Raw genomic sequence first — 24676 nt, 5'->3', positions numbered from 1 at the left:
AGACCCATTGTCCACAGAATATTAAGACTGCTTCAGAAAAAAACCTGGAAAGTTGCCCAATCATGTAAGCTTAGAGCTCGATGAATCCGTCAGCCCTCTAATAAATACATCGACCCCAAAAGATACCAATTGCTCTTTTGGAGCCAGCTAAAGAAACGTTACTAGAGATGGAACAAGATGGTATAATAGTAAAGGAAGAAGGACACACACCATGGGTGTCCTCGATGTTAGCTATTGACAAGAAAAAAAGAAAAGGGATGAAGTATGTATCTGCATTGATCCCAGAGACTTGAACACTGCAATTGAGGAAGTCGCAAACAATCTATCTGATGCAGCCATGTTGACAACGTTAGATGCCTGCAGTGGTTTCTGGCAGCTGTCAATCGATGAGGAGAGCTCCAAATTACTGACCTTTAACACACCTTGGGGAGGCACCGAGGAAATACGTTTTTGGGAGCGTGCTGCAGAATTTTTCTGGTCAGCGGCACACCTTAACACACAAAATGCCGGCAACTTTTAAATGGTTTTCTCCGAGTCATTGCGACAGCGAAAAAAGTTAAAACTTAGAGCGAATACTGTAAACTTAGCTTTCAAACTCGGCTCATCTTTTGGAGAGTTCTCATTTCATAATATATATTTTGCCAGAACCAAAATGAAGTTGCAGTCGATGTGAAATAGTCACTTTCGTAAAGGTTAATACTCGTCAAGTGGCGACGAGTCCGAGGTAACTAAATTTTGTTTACAAAAGATGTTGTGCGCCAAGTCAAAGACCAGGCGGCTTTTCTGTGACTGTAGCGATTAATTAATCAATTAAGTAATGATCTGTTTGTAATTTAGTGGAGTGAATCTGTAATAAATAAACAAATAAATAAATAAGTGAATGCGAGCCGAACAAGCGACAGGTCAACACGAAGTTAGTGTGAAAATTATACGACTTACCTCTGTCGCTTCATGCAAGTTACACTTTGAATCCAACCAGTCTCAAAACTCCTTGCGAAAAGCTTCATACATAACCAATTCTCTGTGTTACTGCAACGGAAGTGACGTTTTCGTTTTGTTTCCTGATGATTGACAATTTGCTGTTCCTGATAAGTCTCGTGATTTTAGTCGAATTTAGGTTTTATTGGATTTGAGAACGTGATTGAATAGTGAAACGGAATTGTGATTGTGAATGAAGGATTTAGAAAGGCACGTTGTAACCCGCCAACGTTGGTAAGTGATTTTTAAGTGATCATTGTACTCGTCGTAATGATGTGCTTTAGCACGGAGATCATTGAAAGGTCAAGAGACTATTGTATGTATTCATGTGCCAGATCGACCGCATGACTGATGATTAATCTTGTATATCGCGTAAATCTCATGGAGCTATGATTGTAAATTAATTTCAGTTGACCATAATACTCAGATGAAGAAAAAACAGAACCAGTGAAAGTCTAATTTTATACGTACACAACAAGTGGTCGAATTCGTGATGTGAAATTTCGTGAAACCATTACAGTCAACAACGAGGGAAGCATTGATCGTGAAGTCAGTGAAAGCCCACGAGAACTTTGTGAGAACGTTGAACTAAAGTGTGAACCTTTTACTCAATATGAGCGCTAGTCATGAAGTCGAACTAGGAAATTTGATTGAATTGGGAAATAGCGTGGAAAATACAGAGAATGAGTCAACGAGGGGTGTCTCCCAGAGACTATGCGAAGCACGTTCTGAATGTCGCGTCAGAAACCGCACTGAAAAAGGATTGGAATATGACCTCGAAGTGGCATCGAAAAAACGAGAACGAGCACTCAAGGACTTAAAGCTGCGTATATCTACCGCAAACACGTCTCTGAGAGAACGGGAGGACCTCATTAAGTTGAACTTCCATTCGCTCTGACGAAGGCCTAACGCTCGAAACGTCAGCTTTTAGAATCTCTGTACGGTGGCCAATTTACATTATCAACTCCGTTGATAAAACCAAATTTTTGTATACCACTTACCCACCGACGCAGCACCACAGTTTCTTTAGAAACTACCCCTTCATTCCTAAAAGACAGCCTTGAAGCTGATTTGAATAACTTTAAGACCATTCATGAAAACGTGACTGATCTATTAATAAGATTAGAACTCGTTGACACAGAGCAGACAACGCATGATGAGTACACGATTACAAACAACGCCGCCATGGAGTGTCTCGCAGACCTTAAAGCAAATATTAAAGACCTAGAATTAGAACGCGTTGAACTGCTATTGCAAAGATCGTCCCGATCCAAGAAATCTTGCCCAAATAAGTCTGGCCGCACAAGCTCAACAACATCCTCGAAGCTCACCACCATTGAAGCCGCGAAGCTAGAACAAAGAATGATTGGACTCCAAAAACGACAGGAAATCGAGAGGCGCCAAGATGAGTTGCAAATACAACAGCGCGAATTAAAACGGATAAGTGAAAGGGAAAGGCTAGAAGAAGAACTATTAACAGCTAAATCTGTCCAAAAAATTCTTCAGGAAGAATGCTTCGATCCGCGCGATAAAGAAATCATTGATCGATCGCCATGGGAACTCCCTGCCCGTAGTGAAACCGCTGACCCTTCAGCCCCTTTGTCACCCAGTATTCATAAAGAATCTGCTGTACAGCTCGAGAATAAGGCACGCCTTCACATCAGCGGAGCCGCCTTGCGATCAGAAGACTATCTATCCTCAGCACGCAAGGAAACTTTGACTGAGTCAAGAAATGAGTTGCCGTCAAGAAGAAACAGAGTGTCCTTTCCTACACATTTAGACGTAGATACGCCGACCATAAGTGAAACAGACATCCCAAGAGCGCAGGCGACCGCCTATGAAAACCCAGATCCCCGCTTAGTCGTCAGCGGCGAACCATTCCTGCCGAAGGTCACAACCTCGTCTAGCTTGGCAACACAAATTAATACTGGTTCTCCCCTTAGTTCTATTTATGTGCCCGGTGCGCCAGAAAAATTACCATCGCACGCACATTCAAACACCATCTGTAATCCCTTGTTTCAACAAATGCAGAAGAAAAGCTCCGATATCCAAAGAAAGGAGGTCGAAATACTGAGAAGAATGGCCCTCCCAATCCCCAAGCCTCCAATATTCAGTGGTAACATTTTGAACTACCCTAAGTGGGAGATCGCCTTTGACGCCCTAATAGACAAAGAGGCTGTGAACCCGAGCCATAAGCTGTATTACCTCGGCGAATACACAAGCGGCCCCGCAGCGAAGATGATATCCGGCCTACTTGGACTCAGGACGGACGATGCCTACAAGAGAGCGAGGAAAATCTTAAAGGAACGCTACGGCGAAGCGTTCAAGATCTACGAGGCTTATCGACAGAAATTGTTAAGTTGGCCCGTATGCCATACCAAGGAAGAGCTACAAGAATATGTTGATTTCCTCGTGATGACAAAGGAAACCATGGGAACAGTTAAGTACTTAAACGAGCTAGACAGCTTCTCGGCGCGCTTTCCTACGCACTACGTCAACAAGTGGAGACAAAGCGCCAAGAAAGTGGAGCAAGAGAAGGGAAGGTATATATTCGAAGACCTCGTTGAATTCGCCCAAGAAGCTTCGGTGGATGCTAATCACCCTGTTTTCCTTTGACGCCCTCAGCTCGATAAGAAAGGGCCTAGAAAGGGACACGAGTCAGAAGCCAAGCACGAAACAAATTCACCCAAACCCAGATAGAAGAAGAGCCCGAAGTGTAGCCCTTGCAACCAGTAGCAATGATGCAAGGAAACCAAACCCGAGTCAGAGTGCGCCAGAAGAGAGAAAATGCGCCTTGTGCGCTGGATTGCATGACCTTGAGAGGTGCAATGAGTTTCTCCAAAAATCAGTAGATGAGAGAGAGCATGTATGTAAACAAAGAGGTGTATGCTACTCATGTCTTCGGCGAGGGCACAGGGTCAGAGAGTGTCAAAGGAAGGGCCAATGCAACATCTGCAAGAAAACGCACACAACTCTGCTGCACCGACCTCACACGCAAGAGAAGAGAGAAGGCGAGAACAGGGAGCAAGCCACCAGTAACTGCGTGAGCGCATGCCTGACAAGTGAATGCGACAGAACGACTACCTCCACGATACTACCCGTCTGGCTGTATCACCGAAGCAAACCCGAAGCTGCTGTGCAGGTATACGCTGTCTTAGATGACCAGAGTGACACATGCTTTATAACCAAAGAAACGCGCAAGACCCTAGGCCTAGAGGGTCCCGAAATACCTCTGGAACTAGGAACCATGCACTCCGTAGAGACTGTAAGCACCCAAAGGCTCAAAGGCCTAGTTATTTCAAGTTACGACAAGGGTGAGGACATAGAGCTTCCGAAGACCTACTCAAGAGATCAAATCCCATCCCGCCGAGAACAGATTCCTCGCCCTGAGACTGCACTTAGGTACAAACACCTCGCTTCTATTGCGGATGACCTTACCCCTTACCAAGAAAACTTTAAGGTGGGACTCCTCATTGGAAACAACTGCGTCCGTGCTATAAAGCCTCAAAGTCTTGTTACAGGGAAGCCTTCAGAGCCATATGCAATAAGAACGGCCTTGGGTTGGGGAGTGGTTGGCGCCCCAAGTGGCCGCGATAACGGTGATGATAATGATACTACGCCATATGCAAGCTGTCACAGGATAGCCACGAGAGAGATTGCTAACGACAGTCAATCACCCACCTGATTCGTGACCCTGACGACATATAAGGAAGTAATGACACCGCACGCTATCCTACCCATGTTCGAGCAGGATTTCTCTGAAAGGCAAGAGCGCGACAACAGAGAGATGTCCCAAGAAGACAAGAGATTCATCGAGATAACAACTAGCGGTATCCATAAAACAGATGACGGCCATTATGAGATGCCGCTTCCATTCCGTGACCAAATGATCAGCATGCCGTGCAACCGGAAGCTACCAGAGACACGGCTGGAACAGCTGAGGAAGCGTTTTTTAAAGAATCCAAGGTATAAGAAAGACTACGTAGCGTTTGTAGAGAAGATGCTTGAAGAGGGTCATGCTGAGGCTCCATCAGAGTACAAGAGGGTGTGGTATATTCCCCATCATGGAGTCTACCACCCCAAGAAACCAGAGAAAATATGCGTAGTTTTCGATTGTTCGGCTGAATTTCAAGGCCACTTTCTTAACCGTCACCTTTTGCAACGACCAGATTTGACGAATTCCTTAGTTGGGGTCCTGTGCCGTTTCCGACAAGACAAGGTAGCAGTTGCGTGCGACATCAAAGGGATGTTTCACCAGGTGCGCGTAAATGAAGAACATCGCGACTACCTCCGTTTTCTGTGGTGGGATAAGGGGGATATAACGAAGGAACCCGAGGAGCATCGAATGCGAGTGCATCTGTTCGGAGCAACGTCGTCTCCAGGCTGTGCGAACTTGGCCCTTCGACAAGCCGCTCAAGATGGTGAGAGCGTTCACGGAGCCGAGGCAGCTACGTTCGTCAAGGAAAACTTCTATGTTGATGATGGCCTCGTTTCGACAGCCACAATCGAGAGTGCTATCTCTCTAATGAAGAAGGAAGCGGAGTTGTGCAGGAGTGGAGGTTTTCACCTGCATAAGTTTACTTCTAACGAAAGAGAAGTGATTGAGTCGATTACAGAAGAAGACCGAGCGAAGAACATCAAGAACCTCGACCTGAACACCGATGCGCTACCGCCCGAATGTGTCCTGGGTGTGGAATGGTGCATGGAGAGCAACACCTTTCAATTCCGAATCGCACTAAAGGACAGGCCGATGACAAGGAGAGGTATCCTGTCTTCGGTAAGCTCGATCTACGACCCACTAGGATTTGCTGCACCTTTCCTACTCCGCGGTAAGAGGATCCTACAGCTCTTATGTAAGGAAGCTATTGACTGGGATGATCCGATTCCAGACACAATGCAGGCCCAGTGGCAAAGATGGGTGAGGGAGCTACCCCTCCTAGAGAAAATGCGGATTCCACGATGCTTTAAACCAAGTGGAATGAGAGATATCAAGAAAGTCGAACTACACCATTTCTCAGACGCGAGCACCGAAGGATATGGACAGAGTACTTATCTTCGCCTCACAGATGTCAACGATCTGGTACATTGCTCACTAGTGATGGGAAAGGCCCGCGTAGCCCCCCTGAAGCCGGTCACAATACCAAGACTGGAACTGACAGCTGCACTTACGTCCGTGAGAGTTAGCCTCACGTTGGGACGAGAGCTGACTTATGCTGGAGTAAAAGAAGTCTTTTGGACTGACAGTAAGGTAGTCCAGGGGTATATCTACAATGAGGCGCGTCGATTTCACACATATGTTGCAAATCGCGTCCAGCAAATAAGAGATCACACGCAACCCGAACAGTGGAAGTATGTCGACAGTGATAACAACCCAGCGGATGACGCATCTCGTGGCCTAAGCCCAAAGGAGCTTCTGAAGACATCTCGATGGTTACACCGACCTACATTTCATTGGGAGCCACATGATAGGTGGCAAGATTTCGATGATGAGCCTCCCACCGTACACCCAGACGACAAGGAAGTTAAGAAAACAACAGTTCTTAACACGGTCACTATTGAGCCCTCTTACGTGCTGGAGGTGGTCAAGCGATTTTCAAACTGGTTTCGCACCAAGAGAGTCTTGGGAAGGTGCCTGAACATCGCCAGAACGTGGAAAACAAAGGCGGCGGGCGGAGATACGAGGCGCGGCGTGGTGCAAAATTTTGAAGACCCTGTAACTGTCGAGACTATGAGCGAGCCAGACGACTCGTCATCAAGGCCGTTCAGAATGAAGCCTTCAGGGATGAACTGAGTAGACTAAAGAATGAGCCGAATCTCTCACGCACGGAGGAACCCAGAGTGAAGAACAAAGAACTTAAGAATAGCAGTCCCCTTTACCGCCTAGACCCTTTCGTAGACAATAATGGCATGCTCAGGGTAGGCGGAAGAATTAAGGCAGCAAGCACTTCGGAGGACGTGAAGCATCCAGTCCTTTTACCTAGGGAAGGTCATGTTTCCTGGCTGATAGCAAGATGCCTCCATGAAACCGCAAATCATCAGGGGCGAGGCCTCACACTCAACGAGATCCGCACTTCAGGCTACTGGATCATCGGTTGCTCCGCCTTGGTTTCTAAGGTGATACATGCATGCACTACTTGTAGGTAACTGAGGGCAAGGACTGCGGAACAAAAGATGGCCGACTTACCGTGGGACAAGGTGACTCCTTCACCTCCTTTCACCCACTGAGCCCTGGACTATTTTGGCCCCTTCTACGTGAAAGAAGGACGCAAGGAACTCAAGCGATATGGAGTCCCCTTTACCTGCCTCGCTTCCCGAGCAATCCATCTTGAGGTCGCATACAGCCTTGAAACTGACTCCTATATTAACGCCCTGCGACGTTTTATATGCAGAAGAGGCCCAGTACGTCAAATGAGAAGCGACCGAGGCACAAACCTTGTTGGAGCAAAGCGAGAGTTGAAGGATGCGCTGCTCGAAATGGATAAGGAGAAAGTCCAGATAGAAATGTTGAAACGGAACTGTGACTGGTTTGAAACTAAATTGAACATGCCCTCTGCAAGCCACATGGGAGGCGTTTGGGAACGTCAGATTAGAACGGTTAGAGGCGTACTCTCAGCTCTCTTAGAAACGAACGGACGCCAACTTAACGATGAAGCGCTCCACACGTTCATGTGCGAGGCAGAAGCAGTGGTTAACAGCAGGCCGCTGACTGCAGACAACCTCCCTTCAGCCGACACTGTGGAGGCCCTAACTCCAAATCATTTGTTAGCGGGAAAGAGCAAGGTCGTTCTTCCACCTCCAGGAAACTTCCGAGAAGCAGACGAATACACCAAGAAGTGGTGGCGATGCGTGCAGCACCTTACTAACGAGTTTTGGAGCCGTTGGAAACGGGAGTTTCTGCAGTCCCTTCAAGCACGTCAGAAATGGATCTGCCCGAGACGCAACCTGGAGCAAGATGACATCGTTCTGATCAAGGACGACAATGTTCCGCGCAACAACTGGCGCTTAGCTCGTGTGATAAGCGTCACCCAAGATACAGACAAACTAGTGCGCAAGGTTAGTGTTGCAGTAGGCGATCCTAACCTCACTTCCAAAGGAAAACGCCCAGCTACTACGACAGTACTAGAGAGACCAGTCCAGAAACTGGTGCTGCTGATGTCACCTAGTGATAAGTGAAGACCGGGGATTCCCCATCGGAGAGCCAAGACAAGATCTAAGCAAAGCGTGCGCGATGACTCCACTCGATGATTTGCCTATGAGATGTGGACAATGAACACGAATAAGTGATTATGAACTGATTTGAACTATGATTTAGGGATCTGGATTATTTAAATTAATGTTTCAATTTAGGGGAGCCATGTTACTGCAACGGAATTGACGTTTTCGTTTTGTTTCCTGATGATTGACAATTTGCTGTTCCTGATAAGTCTCGTGATTTTAGTCGAATTTAGGTTTTATTGGATTTGAGAACGTGATTGAATAGTGAAACGGAATTGTGATTGTGAATGAAGGATTTAGAAAGGCACGTTGTAACCTGCCAACGTCATACATGTCCAATACACTCGACCTGAGTCGGGTTGTCCTCACTCGCAGGCGGATTGAGTCCGATCGCGACCGGAACCGGAATTGGGTGCATGGGGCTTGATCAGTGGTACCGGAAGTGAGGGTTAACAGGAGCGAGGGGGGTTGAAAAAGTTGGCAAACAGACTCTCGCGTGACAGAAAATATCTGTCAGCCATGAAGCGAAACAAGCACACCCTACACGTGAAATATACGTCGTTCTTAAAGCCATGAGGCGATACAAGCGCGCTACACAGTCATGTAACATTAGTCGTTCTTTAAGACATGAGGCGAAAGTCAACATCACGAAACATTGCACTCCACACTATACCTCGTTCTTTAAAGCATGAAGCTGAACAAGATTTTCACAAATCCAGGTCATTGAATTTCCGATTGCGACAGAAATTCCAGTCATCCAATCTCCGACAACAATAAATTATTAGCTTTTCAGTCAAATCCACTGATTTCAGTGACGAAGACAAAGATACTCTGCGTGAACGAGAGCCTTTCCCTGGATAAAAACTTTCATTTGTTTTTCCAATTGAAATTGTGATTAATTCCATGAGACATTAGAAACTTCTATAGCATTCTGGAACTGTTCTAGTTAGAAGAGCTCTATATTGATTATATGTGAAATATAGAATGGTCAAGGTTATGACATTAGAAAGTTCTATAGCATTCTAGAACTGCTCTAGTTTGAAGAGCTCTATAGAAAGTTCTATATCATTCTAGAACCGCTCTAGTTAAATGGTCGTATGTGCAAACTTCTAAAGTTCTGATTAAAGTCAAAATTCGCAGTTCTAGAGTTCCGATTTCTAGAGTTCTAAGTTCTAGAATTCTCAATTGTTATATGTTACCCTCTGTGGGCTCTAGAATGTCTAGAGTTCTAGAATAGCCAGACTCTCTAAGTGAGTTCCAGAACGTCTAAACTGCACACTAGGCTTGGTTGATTTCACTGATTACCATTCACTAGTTTAAATACTAAGCACTCGTTTAAGCAAAAACAAATCCCCATGAATACCATGTAACCACGTTATACCTCGACCATATCCAAGCACCTTAAGTGAGCTAAAACGTTCTACCGTTTTCCAAAACGAATTAAAAATGGACATGAAAAATTGAGTAAACCAGGTATCGCTCTTTAGCTTCCAATTTGCGGTTCAGTTAACTACTCTTTTCCCGAGATTATGTGAAGAAGAAAGCACTCGTTTACTGATTAAGCCTAAGCGCTCCTTTCAGTTATTAGGCCCCAGTAAGCAGTCTCGCAAAAGTTTAGCTTTCATTTTGCGGTTCGGTCAACTACACTTTTCACACAATCTGCGACAAGAATAAATTATTAGCTGTTCAGTCAAATCAGTGTAGAAGACAAAGATAATCTGAACGAGAGCCTTTCCCTGGATTAAAACTTCCATTTGATTTTCTAATTGAAATTGTGATTAATTCGGAATAACTGATATGTTATTTATTTATGAAAATAAGTAAGTGAAAACAACATTGAAGGATGTTTAACAAACCCAAAAAATTATTACTACCCCAGCAAGAACTTGTTCGCCGAACCGTCGTCCGGCTCGGTGTGTGTTTGCAATGTCACTGAACCACCGAAGCCATCGAGATATGTCCAGAAATGCACGCAACAACCAAAAATGGCAAAAAAGAGAAAATGTTGGCGAATTTGGCAACTATGGCGAAAATGACAATTTTGCCACAATCGCCAACAAGGTAAAGCACAAAGCAGAGAGTGCTTAGGCCTAATCACTGAAAGGAGCGCTTCGGCGTAATCAGTAAACGACTGCTTTCTTCGAACCGTAAAATGAAAGCTAAAATTTTACAATAGTGCTTAGGCCTAATCACTGAAACGAGTGCTTACACTTTTGAAGTATCGCTATAATGAACTGCCATCGCGGTCCGCAATCCCGTAGTCGAGGAATGAAAATTGTTCAAGGGCAAGACGATCTCGTGAAAAGTGTAGTGAGCCAAACAACAAAATGAAAGCTAATATTTCAAGAGAGTGCTTTGGACTAATCACGGAAGCGAGCACTTCGGCGTAATCAGTAAACGAGTGCTTTCTTCCTCACAAGATCTCGTGAAAAGTGTATTTAAGTGTACTGCAGTGCTTTCTTCTTCACACGCACTCGTGAATGGTGTAGTAAACCGAAGCACAAAATGAAAGCTACAATTTTACGAGAGTGCTTAGGCCTAATCACTGAAACGAGCGCTTAGTCTTAAACAGGAATCGAGTGCTATTTCCTGTAGTTAACCGAACCATAAAATGAAAGTTAACCGAATTGTAAAATGATTCGATCAACGCACTATAAGAACGAGAGATACATATCAACAAGGGGATTGATCGCGCTTTAAGAAACATTACTGTTTTTCATTCCATTATCGTGCTTTATGAACGAGAAATACATATACATCAACGATCCTTCGCTCTTTTTGTTTGGCGCCTCGGGAAGGAGAAATACTGCGTATCACGGCGTATCCACTAAGCTCGGTGTCTCCAGTGTGTATCTCCATACCAGCGTATCCAGGCAATTTAGGGTAAAGCTTCGAGGTGGCAGGGTATTGCAGTTAAGCCGTTGACTTCACCGATAGGGTTTTTTTTCTCTTGCAATTTATTCACACAATTTGTGATTTTCACTCCACTTTTCTCTGAAGAAATTATTTCTGTATGAAAAGTGGAGAAGCGGAAGCCACCAAGTGTGTTAGATGAGAGGGAAAACAAAGCTGAAAAGCCTTTTCAATTCCTCATGTCATTTAACAGTTGCACCGGAAGTAACTGGGTGAAACACGAAATTAAACAGGTCTGTTGGAAGCGTGCTTGAATTTCGACAAATGAGCCCCAAAATCAGCAATAATTTGTGACGCTGATGAATGAAAATTATTAAAGGGCAAGCAGTATAAAGAGCAGCCACCGCGGTCCGCAATCCCGTAGTCGATGAATGGAAATTGTTCAAGGGCAAGACGATCTCGTGATAGGTGTAGTTAACCCAACCACAAAATGAAAGCTAAAATTTTACAATAGTCAAGTTAGGCCTAATCGCTGAAACAAGCGCTTACACCTTTGAAATACCGCAATAATTGCCGATTTTGTCAAATTCGCAAAAGTCACCAAAATCGCCAATGCTCACCGAAGTGGTGTCAATACCAATGGATGAACTAATTTTGCGAAATTGGCAAAATATCGCCAGAATTACCGATTTTGTCAAATCGCCAAAATCCCCAAGGTTCACCCAAGTGGTGTCAATACCAATGGATGAACTGACGAAATTGGCAAAATATCGCCAAAATCGCTAATTTTGCCAACTTGTGTCAATCGTGGAGCTCTTTCGCCAAATCTGCCATTTTTGTCATCGCGTGCATTTCTGGACATAAGTGAGCCATCGTCAACCTTTGGAAGTAAAATTAGGATATTTGATAAATGGAACGTTTTCTTTTCACTCGGTCACACAATTACTCGCCAAAAATCTACTCGGTTGAATCGCCTGAATAATAAAGTAAATAGATGATTGTGTCGATCGTATGGCCGCGATTATATGGAAACTGTGATCGAGATAGAACGATCGCCGCAGAGTAATTTTCATACAATATTATTACTGACTCGCGGCAGTCCGATGAATCTCCGTTTGCCGACATTTCCCATCGCCTCCTCAACTATACTTTAGTGTATATTTACTAAGTCTGTCGCGAACTGATTCGCGACAGTCCGATGGATTCTTGCCACGGCAACGCGTCTCCATTGGATTCGATGGAGTCCGTTTGCCGACATTTTCCACCCCCTCCTCAACTATACTTTGCTGTATATTTACTAAGTCTCTCGCGAACTGATTCGCGACAGTCCGATGGATTCTTGCCATGGCAACCCGTCTCCATCGGATCCGATGGAGTCCGTTTGCCGACATTTTCCACCCCCTCCTCAACTATACTTTGCTGTATATTTACAAAGTCTCTCGCGAACTGACTTCCGGTGAGTCTGGTTGCTCATGGCCTTCGTCCATCAGACTCAGTTTGGGTGTATTGGACAACCCTCGCCAACGTTGGTAAGTGATTTTTAAGTGATCATTGTACTCGTCGTAATGATGTGATTTAGTACGGAGATCATTGAAAGGTCAAGAGACTATTGTATGTATTCATGTGCCAGATCGACTGCATGACTGATGATTAATCTTGTATATCGCGTAAATCTCATGGAGCTATGATTGTAAATTAATTTCAGTTGACCATAATACTCAGATGAAGAAAACAAAGAACCAGTGAAAGTCTAGTTTTATGCGTACACAACAAGTGGTCGAATTCGTGCCGTGAAATTTCGTGAAACCATTACACTCTGCCTTGCATGGATACCCGTCGTTTTTTTTACAATGAGGGAGAGGGCGCTTGAGCCTTTGTCAGCTCGAGTCAGCTAACTGCACACTACTCCACTCAAAATGACTCCCTTGTATCGCTATTCCAGAACCACACTTTCAACCCATCAACGTCTTGTACTACCTCAGCCAATGGAGCCACAGAAAGTCACGAAAGCTCTCAAGATATCGCATGACAAAACAAAGTCTCACTATGATATGACAGGAAGAGACCTACCACCATTAGAGGGAGGTGAGAGAGTCTGAATCCGCCCTAATGTTGAGAAGCATTAGAGAAAAGCTGAGGTGTTGACAAGATCCTATGTTGTTCAAGATGACAGGGGGAGAGTCTATAGAAGAAATAGAAGACAAATGATTTCAGGGCGACAAGACTAACCAAGATGAGATGCTGTATATAGTGTTTTAATGTATTACCTTACATATACTCCCTGAGGAACCCTTTTCTGTAACGGACACCCTGCAGATGATCATGTGCTCGTTGCATCTAGCTCGTAGACGAAGAAGCAAAACAAGAGAAGAGATTGTACAAAAGTTCTGGTTTATTACGCATTATCTTTCCTAAAAATTTACAACAGTTTGGGATAATCAAGGTTGCATGTCAACCCAGATATTCCACTAAGAGCATTACCCTGCTACAAAGTACCCTTTGCATTGCAAGACGATGTTAAACAGGAACTTGAGCGATCGGTTGAAGATGGAGTCTGATACCTGTGGAAGAACCTGCAGAATGGGTAAGTCAAATGGCTGTCGTTAAGAAACCAGCTGGGCCTCTGAGGATCTGTATTGACCAACAATCACTACATGAAGCCCTTCAACGAGAGCACTACAGGCTGCCAACTTTTGATGATGTGCTACCAAACCTGAACACTGCAAAAGTACTCAGCAAACTTGATATCAAGCAACCCTACTGGCATGCGAAATTGGACAAAAAGTCCAGTCTACTAACGACCATTATCACCCTATTCAGAAGGTACAGATGGGACCGATTTCCCTTCAGACTGAAGGCCAGCAGTGAGACTTTCCAAAGAAAGCTGTATTCAGTATTCATTGGCCTGAACGGTGTAATCTGTGTTGCAGATGACCTACTGGTGATGGGGAGTGCATAGACTGAAAAGAATCCATGGAATGATACAGTACTTATCAAAGTTCCTCCCAACCCAGGCCAGTGATTTACGACCCACAGGAGTCCTGACTAGAAAGGATGTTGACTGGAAGTTGCAGTTGAAGAAGCATTTCATAAGTGAAACAGAATATTACAGAAACACCCCTACTTGCTTACTTTGACCCAGAAAAGGACTTGGTCCTGCAAGTAGACAGCAGCAAAGATGGATTGTGCGCCATCCTCCTACAAGAAAGCAAGCCAATTGAATATGCATTGTGAGTACTTACAAGCGCAGAACGGAATTGGACTCAAATTGAGGAGGCATTGGCAGTAGTCTTTGCTCTAGAATGCTTTGGTCTGTACATGTATGGTAGCAGGATAATCGTTGAAAATGACATCAAGCCATTAGCTTCAATTCTAAAGAAGCCCCTCAGCCAAGCTCTGAAGAGGTGGTAAGCACTAATACTGTGACTTCAATGATGTGATTTTGATTTTCACCACATCGAAGGAAGCAAAATTTTTATTGCTGACACTCTGAGCAGAGCCTATCTAGATATTCCTGACACGCACAGGAAAGTGATAGAGGTCAACACTCTGAAAGGAAAATCAGATGAAAGAATTAAAGAAGTGAGGGAAGCAATTGCAAAAGATTGAAGCAAGCAGACACGCATGGATATTATAAAGGATAGATGGCCTGAACATACGAATGACATACCCAATGTACTGAGGTCATACGTCGACGTGAGAGACACTCTTAGTCATCAAGATGGAGTTATTTAAAGGCAGAAATAGTTGTTCCAAAGTCATTGAGAGACATCATGTAGAAAACATTGCACTCTGCACATCTTGGTTAGGACAGCATGATGAGAAGTGCCCGTGACACCGTAATTTGGCCTGCAATATCAACAGAGATACGTCAAGTGGCCGAAAACTGAAGCCTGCCAGGTACACAAACCACAGAATCAGAAAGAGACACTGAAACAGCAGGGTGAGGTAGAAACAGCTGAGCAAGATCAGTGTTGATTTCTTTGAAATCAAGAAATTGTGTAGTGACTGTCAACTATTACTCAGATTTCATGTCCACCACAACGACTAAACAAGGCATCAAAAACTCAAAAGGCACTTTGCAAGATACAGAATACCAAAGAATGCTCTCAGGTTTGCCGGTTGATATCATTAACTTCGCTTTTAATCAATCGTTGTTATTGTTCCGAACACGATCAACACGTCGCATTGTTAGCACTCGAAAGCTATTATCTGCTAGGAATAGACCGGTTTTAAATGGATCTTTTCCCCTTGCTTTCAGCTGAGGACGACGCGTTGAGTTTGGTTCTTTTCAGCTTGGAAAAACGGCAGAACAGCGGGAGCTGTTTCTGTGGGAAAACTCTCAATAGTAATATTTGCATGTTTACACTTATTTGAGTAACGCGATTGGCTTTTTGAGACACAGGGTTTAGACATCAAAAGCCTGTGGGGACATGAGATTGATCTTGGATCCCCACCCTAGAGAGAAGTGAAATTGTTACCAGGCCAACGGTCGTGTCCTATCGGAAAGGCTAATAGCTCTTCAGGCTGGAGAAAGCAGCCGGTTCTTCGTGAAAACTGGCTTGTTCTCTAAGCATGTGGAGATTGTTTTGGGACTCTATGCCTTTTTGCTATATCGTTTGTTATCGTGCACAAAAGGCCGAATCAAGCTGATGTTTGGGATTAAATCGTCCTCGATCGCAGAGTAATCAGTGGCTTCAGAGGTTCAGAGTTTCCAGCCTTGTCTAGTTTTAATGAAGGGTAGGAGCAAATTTCAAAACTAGCCCCGAACGCCTCAAATTGACACAAGGACACAAGGTGATGTAAGAGTAAGTTTACTTTATTTATTTTTTTGTGCATTTCATGTTTGCCATATAAACCCTACAAACCGTTAAGGTGACTGAGCATTCAAATTATGTGTTTGGGTCGCCTGTGTTTCACTTTGCATAAACTGATAAAGCGATTTCCCATTGCAATTGCTTTGTATGCTGATGACAGTAAAATGTACAGGATTATTAATAATCAAAAAGAGCTTTCTACTTTTCAAAGTGACAGAGCTAAAATATCTGAATGGTGTAAGATGAATAAGTCAATACTAAGAAATGTAAGTTCATGCATGCAAATAACCAAGAAAAAGTCACCTTAAGCTGGGGAATATAACATCAATGGTCAATGGAAATTGCTAATGGGTATAAATACTTAGGATTGTTTACTGCTAGTGATCTCTCATGGAACCAAAATGAAGATAAAATAACTTCGGGTGTAAGATGGAAAACTCCGCGGAAGCAATCAGATTGCATGAGATTTGAAATTCTGTGGGCTCGTGCTCTTTGAAAAAATAAAACCTTCTGCAACTCGAAGAGACCGCTACTTGACGAGTCCAGAGGCTAGCGTCTGCCATTCACAAGGTTAGCATTACCAAGCAGTTGACGCAAACGAACTATTTCTTCCTGGTAACTGCAAAAATGGACAAATAGTGTGTAAGAATTCATACATGTTCAATACAGCTGCATAATGAGGTGCATGATACTTTGCACACACATCAATTGGGAGCTTAAGCACAAGACCTTTTAGAACCACGGAAGTTGGCACATTTATAGTGCTAACTAACTTTTGCCACTACAGACGATTAGTTTAAAAATCTGGGAGAGACTACTGTCCCGGCATGCAAGATGTTCACTTCTGGTGTCCACTCGTGGCTCAAAAAGGTTACGTGCTTGAGCTCCCCAAACTTTCACAAGATGTCTCCTTAACTCAAATAAACTCAAATATTTGTTGTTCCTTATATAAATCTCTCCATCCAAAGTAAACATATGTCACCAACGTTACCTATGATTTTGCTTTTTTCTGTGACATGCAAACCACGTAAACTTGGCAAAACTAGCAGTTATTTGGACCCAAAACTGTGATGTGGGAGATATGATTCTATTCTTGATATACATCACAAACTGCTTTGCATTCCTGTTTTCAAACAAATTTTGCATCGCAAAGAAGTCTGTGAGGTAAAGTTGAAAACACAGACCCATGCCCCTCACATCACAGTCATGGGTCCAAATTACCGCTAGTTTTGATAACTTTGCATGACTTGCGTGGCATATAAAAAGCGCTATTTTGAGGTAAGAATCGTCAAACACATTTGCCTTCAGTGGGAAGATCAATATTGTAGACTAAGATAACTAGAGTTTAGGTGAACTTTCAGCCTACGAATTCTATGTATTACCTTTTGGTTAGAATTTGTGGTAGGAGTGCTTGGGTAAGGGTCAATTTGTGACGCCTATACTAAGAAATCTGAATCTTATCATTTCAATGTATTGGACAACCCTCTGAGAACTAAGTCTGACTAATGCAGCGTTAACAAAAGTATGTTAATTAGTCTTGTTCACATAACCGACGAAAGCAAATGCATAAGCTCATGGAACATAAGGAAATGCAGTTTTGTTTTCAATCATTTGAATGCCTTATCAAAAGATACCAATCACTAACAAGGTTCCAAATACGTTAACGCATCTTGCTTCTGTATATGCTTACGTCAGGTATGTAAAATAGGCCCTATGGTCATACATGATAAAGTAGCTGATTGGCAATAAAGAAAGGACAACTGAAAAATCAGAGTCTAAGGCAGGATTTGAACCTTCACTTCCGTTTCACAATAGTTGCATTATGGCCATGCATGTTAATTTATATAACGATTTTTCTTTTTATCCATACTGTTGGTGAAAGGTTTAGTATGCACTTTGAGGTTGGTGTTCTTTTTTGAAAAGATCTCCGATGAGCATTAGGAGACTAATACCAATAACAGTTAGAGATCCAATGAAAAGAAATGAAGGAGGTAATAAATTGATTAAGCTCTTCTCTACTTGATGAGCCGGCCCCTGAATAGTCGTCAATGCAGCGCTAAGATATCAGGCTTTGGTTAATTGTACTGGGAAAAGAGGCTGCTGTAGGTGGGTCCCATTTTTGTGCCCAAAGTGATGCCATCAATTTGCTTGTAGTAGATTTTATAGAGACTTATAGAGGAAAACAGTGGCGATCAGGGTGAACTTTTCAGGGCTACGATGAGGTTGCTGAGGCACGATTCTGGAGTTCAGTTCCCACCACATGATGGTGAATATCTATCTACTGGCTAACGCTATGGGGAATTTCTTTGTCAAGAAGGTATCTGATATTCGGTTAAATCTTGATGTTGCTGCACTTAGTTCTTGTGGATCCTCAAAATATGACTTTGATCGCCCTGTGAGAGAATCATTCAGTGAGTTAGAGCTTTTAAATGATGATGACGTCATAGAACTAGTGAAGAAATGTGCTAAGAAGTACTGTGCTTTGGGCCCAATGCCAACTCCATTAGTTGCAGAGTGTACTGATGTGCGTTTGCCTGTAATTAAACAGATGATCAGTCAGTCTCCAGGGACTGCCTCTTTTCGTTATTCATGGAAGGAAGCCATAGTAAATCCTCTGCTCAAGAAACATGGCCCTGATCTTCTGTATAAAAACTATCGCCCAGTTAGTAATCTTTCTTGTGTGTCTTAATTGACAGAGTGATCGGTATCAGATCAAATTCTTTTGCGTATATCTTCTCAAAACGCTAGCTTCCAAAACTTAACAGGTGGTCAATTTACCTCTTCCAATTTTGTTGATAACAATCTCTATTTCACTGACACCCAGTGACACAGTCAGGGTTTTCGAAAGCTTTTCAAAAAACCGCATTTGATAATGAAAGAGCCGGACATGGTTATTTTCCGTTGCGAGGCTGATTACAAGTGCACTTGAGAGTGAACCTTCCAGGAGATCTGGGCTCCCTATAAATTACTATAAATAAAATGCTGTTTATACGTTCTTGAGACTAGAAATAAACTTATAGCGTGAATGAAATGCCAACAGACGTGACTTCTGTTACATTGAAGGATTTATTGCGTGTGATTGTCTTGTGCTTCTTCAGCCCATGGCCCATGGCTTCCTGAGATACCCAAGTCCAGAAAGAACAAGGGAAAAAAGAAGCCAACAAATCTGCAAATTTATTGCATCAAAGTAACGGACATGAAATGGTAAACAACCAGTCAAAACATCTAGCCTCCCGCCTCAAATGAAAACCCTGCCGAACACAGCTCTAGCTTCTTTAAAATCAAACACGTGAGATATATACTAACACTTTTCTCATGCATGTGCCTTATGCTTAATTTAGAAGAACGCCAGCTTATCAACCAACATTATACCCTAAAGGTTGAGAAAAAAGATGCTTACCTCTTAAGGTTTGTGTCAATGTAGTGCTGAAGCCGGGCTTGTTGTTCCTCGGCCAGAATACAGCGAGTCAAGAGCGATGCACGCTCACTTTCAAGATCTTGCTGTTTTAATCAAAATTAATTAAAACGAAAAGCAATACTCTTTCTGGATCATCCGCATAACATAACTTACTGGTAAGAGCGTTTTACAAAACTATAGAATAAATAAATAAATTATGGTAGTCAATTAACCATATCAACTCAGTAGATTAACCCATTTCTGTGGAACAGTCCTGGTATGAGAATAAGTACTCATATACATGTTTATGGGCCCTCAGTAGACAACTACCCACTTTTTATAGCAAAACTCGATGACATATGTTTTTGTTAGCTTCCGGCCACCATATTTGTGCCCCTCAGAGGGACACAAACATGGTGTCTCCAAAGGAAGCGTTATAAATTTGAGTAAAATATTTCTTTGAATATCTCCCCCACGAAACATCGCAGAGACCTCATTCATTGCGAGACTGTTTGAATATTCATCTTTTTTTCTCTCTTCGATTCTCAACTTTATTTGTTGAATGGTTTTGATGATGGAGTGACAATGAAAACGGGCTATAAATTCAGTTCAAAGATAACAAACCTCACTTGTTTCTTCTCTAACATTAAATAGTCTGCAAAAACTCTATCTGCAAATTGCTCTGACGGCCTTTTTTCTGCATGTTATGCATGTCTTGCAATTGCACTAAGTAAACGCTTATTCCACACACTAAAGAAATACTAACATGTTTTCCGCTTCATAATTCTTCCTTTCAGTCTAATAGGACGCAAAGTCCAAATTTCTTTGGGCTCTACATTTGCACCTAAAAGTAGCGCAAAAGCCGGCAGTTAACAGCAAAAGGCAAGTCAAAGGACAGATGAAAAAAATAACTTATACAAAACTATGAATTTCGAATTCTCAGCTTAGGATTAATGACAATCGATCGTGAAAGCACTAACATGTTCTGCAGTAATCAAGGGGAAGAAATTTATCACGTGCAAGGTAACAACAAAGGTGCACATGATTACATTCCATCAAGGTTGCTGTTTACATTGAATGAACTACAGGCAAGAATGTTAATCGTTCGTCATTTTCAGAGTTAAACAACATACTTTTTCGCCAAGAAACTTCCGTCTTTGGTTTTTTAAATTTTGTTGTAATAATTAACTGAAATTTATATTTCACCTGTTGGGTCAGAAAGCCTTCTTTGTTGGGTTATTAACCCGAGACCTGACTCTTATCTGAATGCACTGAAATTGGATTTTCCTAGGAGTAAATTAATGCTGGCTGGGCCAATCCAAAAATAAAAACCAAATATTTAACAGAGCTGCTTCAGGGTGAACTATTTACACAATGAGGTTGAGTGGCTAATCAAAACAAAGTTTGTAATTGAACATCTAAACCTCTATGAGATGCAAAAACAAACTTGCGAACATGTGAACCTGAATAATCACAAACCATAATGCTGACAAACACAAAAGCAAAAGAAATGGTTAATAAATATGATTTTTTTTACTATCTGAATGATTTTGGGTTACACTAAAGCGATAATTATATCGCGGAAAAATCTTCGTGTTAGGGAGTAATGTAAACAATCTTCGAACTGGTAAGTCGTAGCAATAGATTGGGAAATATTGCTGGCTTCCCAAATAAACTTCATTTTACACTATAGTGACGAAACAAAGCTCTTTCTGACGTTAAAAACTATAAATACCTATTAGTCATTTGCCAGAAAGAACACAACTAAAAATTCCTGTCATCTTTATGAAAGCTTCTCGCGCATGCAAATTACTTACACTGGAATAATACACAACAATATGAATCCCGCACAATGGCCGAAAAATCTCACAAAAACCTTTTCTAGTGAAAACGTTTACAGAAACAAACGGCAAATTTGCGATTAGACGCAAAAAACTTTTCCTATTTCATAGTATGCATGAAAACAACAAACCCAATCCGTGTCAAAATTTAATAACCACACACACCAAAATAAATTCATACTGGAGTTCAGGATCAAACCCTTTTGTGAAGAACCTTTTTCATTAATAATGAATCAAAAATTAGACAAAACGCTTTCTTTCAAATAATTCTTGATTAACAAGAATTAGTAAAATTTCTAATTGTTTTTTTACTTGAACACTGTGAGGAGTTGAGTAAAAATAAATAAAACAAGTAACAGACTCTGTGTCATAAACCAAAAAACCATACTCAACTAACTAAATTTGTCACTGGAGTTCAGGATCAAGCCCTTTTCCTAAGAACCTTTCCTTGAATAATGAAGTGTAAAGCAGACAAGAAGCTTTCTTTCAAACATTTCTTGACTGTCAACAATTAGTCACATCTCAAAAATCGAAGACTGTGCAGAGTTGAGTGCAAATGAAGATAAATAGCAAATGCTGTTAAGGAAAGTACCAGAAAGTCAACAAAATATGCTGTCAACGGCTTTGAAGGAGAAGAAAGTTATGACCAGACTGAAGAGATTTAATACGGTACCTGAACTTAATCTTACTCATTTTATTGAGCAGAGAATTTAATACAACGTGTTTACTAACTAAACCATCCAAAGGGGAGAAATATTCCAGTCGCACTTGAAAACACTGACAACACTGTCATCCAGACCTTGCACATTCTGTCTTCATGGTTGAAATTTCTTTTTCAGTAAGCTAAAAAGTGCCTTGTTTTGCTGTGACAATTAAAATGATCTCATTTTTTTCCTGATACCGATATGCTTTCTTTCGAGTCAAATTTTGAACAGTATATTGAAAATATACAACGCATTGCCATCAGATTTGCCCAATAAGAAAATTAAGTTATAAAATAAATAAACCCCTTTTTGGCTTGCTGGTATGTTGGCTACTAGTGTCCTTGGCTAAAAGATTGTCCTCAAAATTTCATATTTATCCTCGAAACTTCACTTCTCTCAGCTGACGACATCATCAGCTGACATACCAGCTACCCGAAGGCGTTTATTTACTTAGTATGCATACTTGCTACAAGCTATGGCTTTCCATTCTACTATTTGAAGGCAAACATCAAGTCACCCAGCAGATATGATGTTTCATTAAGTTTGGTGAGGTTGGATTTAGGACCAACCGAAGACAAACCCATCTCGTTCTTAGAATGGTTTAATCTGAAGGGTCCACAAACAAGACCAAATCTTGCAATAATTGTTAATATAATTACATATGGACTTTTGACCCTGTCTGTCAAAGAGATGTATTTAAGGCAATGCCTCGGAGATACTCGCAAAAAATCTTGTTCCAAACAGAAGTGTAACCTCCGGACCTTCCGTGGGGCCTATAGCCATTATACTAGGTTCAGGCCACATGCTTCCCTCAACGATTAATTGGGTTTTTTTCCGAGCATGCCCACGACATTATCAATAAATGGATCTCTTCAAATCCAACGCTACAACCACTGGTCTTTGATTGCACAGCTGTTTGCTGTAAAGATCGAACAAGGCCGCGGCTTCGCAGTTGACACCATACCTGAGTATTCAAGGTAAATTCTCGGAGTTGCTTTCTCAGATATCCCCAACCCATTTCTACTGTTGCTTGACTGGCAGAAAATGATCTAGTGTGGAACAAAACATAATGCAAACTCATCAACAGTCGATAATCGACAACAAAGAGGAAGAGGAGGGTGGTGATAAAATATCTTCATAGTACCCTATCCTAAAGCTCTTAAAAGTGATTAACAAAGGCCAAAGATGAATTACAACATTACAACAAATACAAAATTTAGTAACCTGTGAGCAAAAAAGTGAACTTTTGGAGATCATTTCAAAGTTTAGGGGCACAATACAATTTTGAAACCAATTTTCTGCTTCCTGGAAGCCAGCAAAGGTATTTCAGTAGAAAAATAATAAGGTCGTCTATTCATTTCATTTACTGGTGTTAACAGTCACCATACATTGTATCTAAATATCATAGAAATGGTGGGCATTGGCTATCGTGAAGGTAATCAAATCATAAGACGTATAATCATTTTTCTGACGATGTTTCGACCACTTACTACTGGTCTTCTTCTGGCAAAAAGGTCGACTAGCCAGGGTGGGAATTGAACCCACAACCTTCAATCATTGCCATGACTTTAACAACTTCAGTTTCCATTGCCTGCTCCCGTCTGACCCTGTAGCTAAGTCAGTAGAGCAGTAGTGATCTAACCCTGGTCAAAGTTTTTCTCTGTCCCTGTGTGGGCCCACTTCCATTAGTAGGGCTAACGCTCACATGGTTCGTATGGGGTAGAAAACTAGCACTTACACTATAGTCAGTTAAGTCTGTTGAAATATAAGTTCTACACGACCAACGTTTGCAAAAACCTTTTTACCTGGCATTAGGCTTGCTGGCTCGCAGTTTGTCAAGACCTTTGTAATATATGGTATCTCAGAATTTATTCGGTTTTTAAATTTCATGCTATGTTTTCGATTAAACTTCCTTTTGCCACAGTCACGTCCTTTAGCAAACAATGTGGCATTTTTTTTGCAGTGACTTAAGCATCTTCAGTTCCCATGGACTGCTCCCATCTGACCTTGTTGCTCCGTCGGTAGAGCAGCAGTGATCTAGCCCAAAGGTCGCGGGTTCAATTCCCGCCCAGGTCTGAGGTTTTCTCTGTCCTTGGCTTACGCTCACATGGTTCATATGGGGTAGAAAACCAGCCATTACACTCTAATCAGTTAATGTCAGGTAAGCTGACGTATGCATGTTCCCTTCAGATTTCCTGACGGTTACAATACCATGCCTAGCTTTACGAAATATAAAATGTACAATAATAAGTAATTTGAATTTTAGAAGAATTAAGTTGACGCGACAATTATGAGCGCCACAGCAAAATCTTGAACTCAGAGAAAATTTAAGGGCCAAATGTGACTCAAAGAATGACGCAAATGTCAACGCGTCCTTGCTTCACTTTTTTGGAAAGACAACGAAAATGTCTTTCAGGCTTTACTTTGCGAGAAAACTAAAGAAATCTGTGACTGAGCTTTCTCGTGATAACATTGCTGAAAAAAGCGACATGATAGTTCCCAATGTATGAAACGCGGTGTGTTTTTACTGTACGAATGTGTTAATGTTTATAATGACCACTTGATAGTGGAAACGTCTTTGAAATAAACTTTTTCAATGCAAATGTTTGGAAACATTGCCAATGAGTTGAAAAACGTTGGAAAATCATTATGAAACACTGAACAAAATTTCCCGGGATTGACATGAAATGTTGTAAATACATTTCGAATCATTGGTGAACGTTAAATGGATTGTGATGCATTCAAAATGCATTGAAATGCATTTTGACACAAATTTCATTAAGCCTGGTTTTCCCAAATGGAGCCACATAAATCTATCCACGTGAGAAATTTAGGTTATGATGCCAGCGTACGCCCGCTCGGCTCTACAGA

At 42.0% G+C, this 24676-nt stretch overlaps 3 protein-coding genes across 3 annotated transcripts in view; 2 read left to right on the top strand and 1 right to left on the bottom strand.

Moving 5' to 3' along the window:
* The first annotated feature begins 4693 nt into the window (after positions 1-4693).
* On the top strand, positions 4694-6769 carry LOC137972707 (uncharacterized). The gene has a single exon (XM_068819432.1). It carries the CDS (start codon positions 4694-4696, stop codon positions 6767-6769), a length of 2076 nt encoding a protein of 691 aa, XP_068675533.1.
* A 617-nt stretch (positions 6770-7386) lies between these two features.
* LOC137972706 (uncharacterized) lies at positions 7387-8151 on the top strand. The gene has a single exon (XM_068819431.1). It carries the CDS (start codon positions 7387-7389, stop codon positions 8149-8151), a length of 765 nt encoding a protein of 254 aa, XP_068675532.1.
* A 7698-nt stretch (positions 8152-15849) lies between these two features.
* The window catches only part of LOC137973000 (coiled-coil domain-containing protein 78-like), a 92985-nt gene continuing 84158 nt past the window's right edge, over positions 15850-24676 (bottom strand). Inside the window, exons 19-21 of the mRNA XM_068819703.1 lie at positions 22770-22854; positions 19264-19364; positions 15850-16482 (exon numbers count right to left, since the gene is read on the bottom strand). Of these exons, the coding sequence (XP_068675804.1) occupies positions 16413-16482; positions 19264-19364; positions 22770-22854 (256 nt within the window). The 3' untranslated portion in view covers positions 15850-16412. The remainder of the gene's footprint in view (positions 16483-19263; positions 19365-22769; positions 22855-24676) is intronic.

Source organism: Montipora foliosa, chromosome 10 (genome assembly GCF_036669935.1).
Source record: "Montipora foliosa isolate CH-2021 chromosome 10, ASM3666993v2, whole genome shotgun sequence".
Lineage (NCBI taxonomy): Eukaryota > Metazoa > Cnidaria > Anthozoa > Scleractinia > Acroporidae > Montipora > Montipora foliosa.
Note: the sequence above shows the minus strand (reverse complement) of the source record. Positions and strands in the feature narration are given on the sequence as shown.

Excerpts from the sequence above, each read along its gene's own strand:
- LOC137972706 (XM_068819431.1), top strand. The coding sequence starts at position 7,387 with ATGAGAAGCGACCGAGGCACAAACCTTGTTGGAGCAAAGCGAGAGTTG.
- LOC137972707 (XM_068819432.1), top strand. The coding sequence starts at position 4,694 with ATGACACCGCACGCTATCCTACCCATGTTCGAGCAGGATTTCTCTGAA.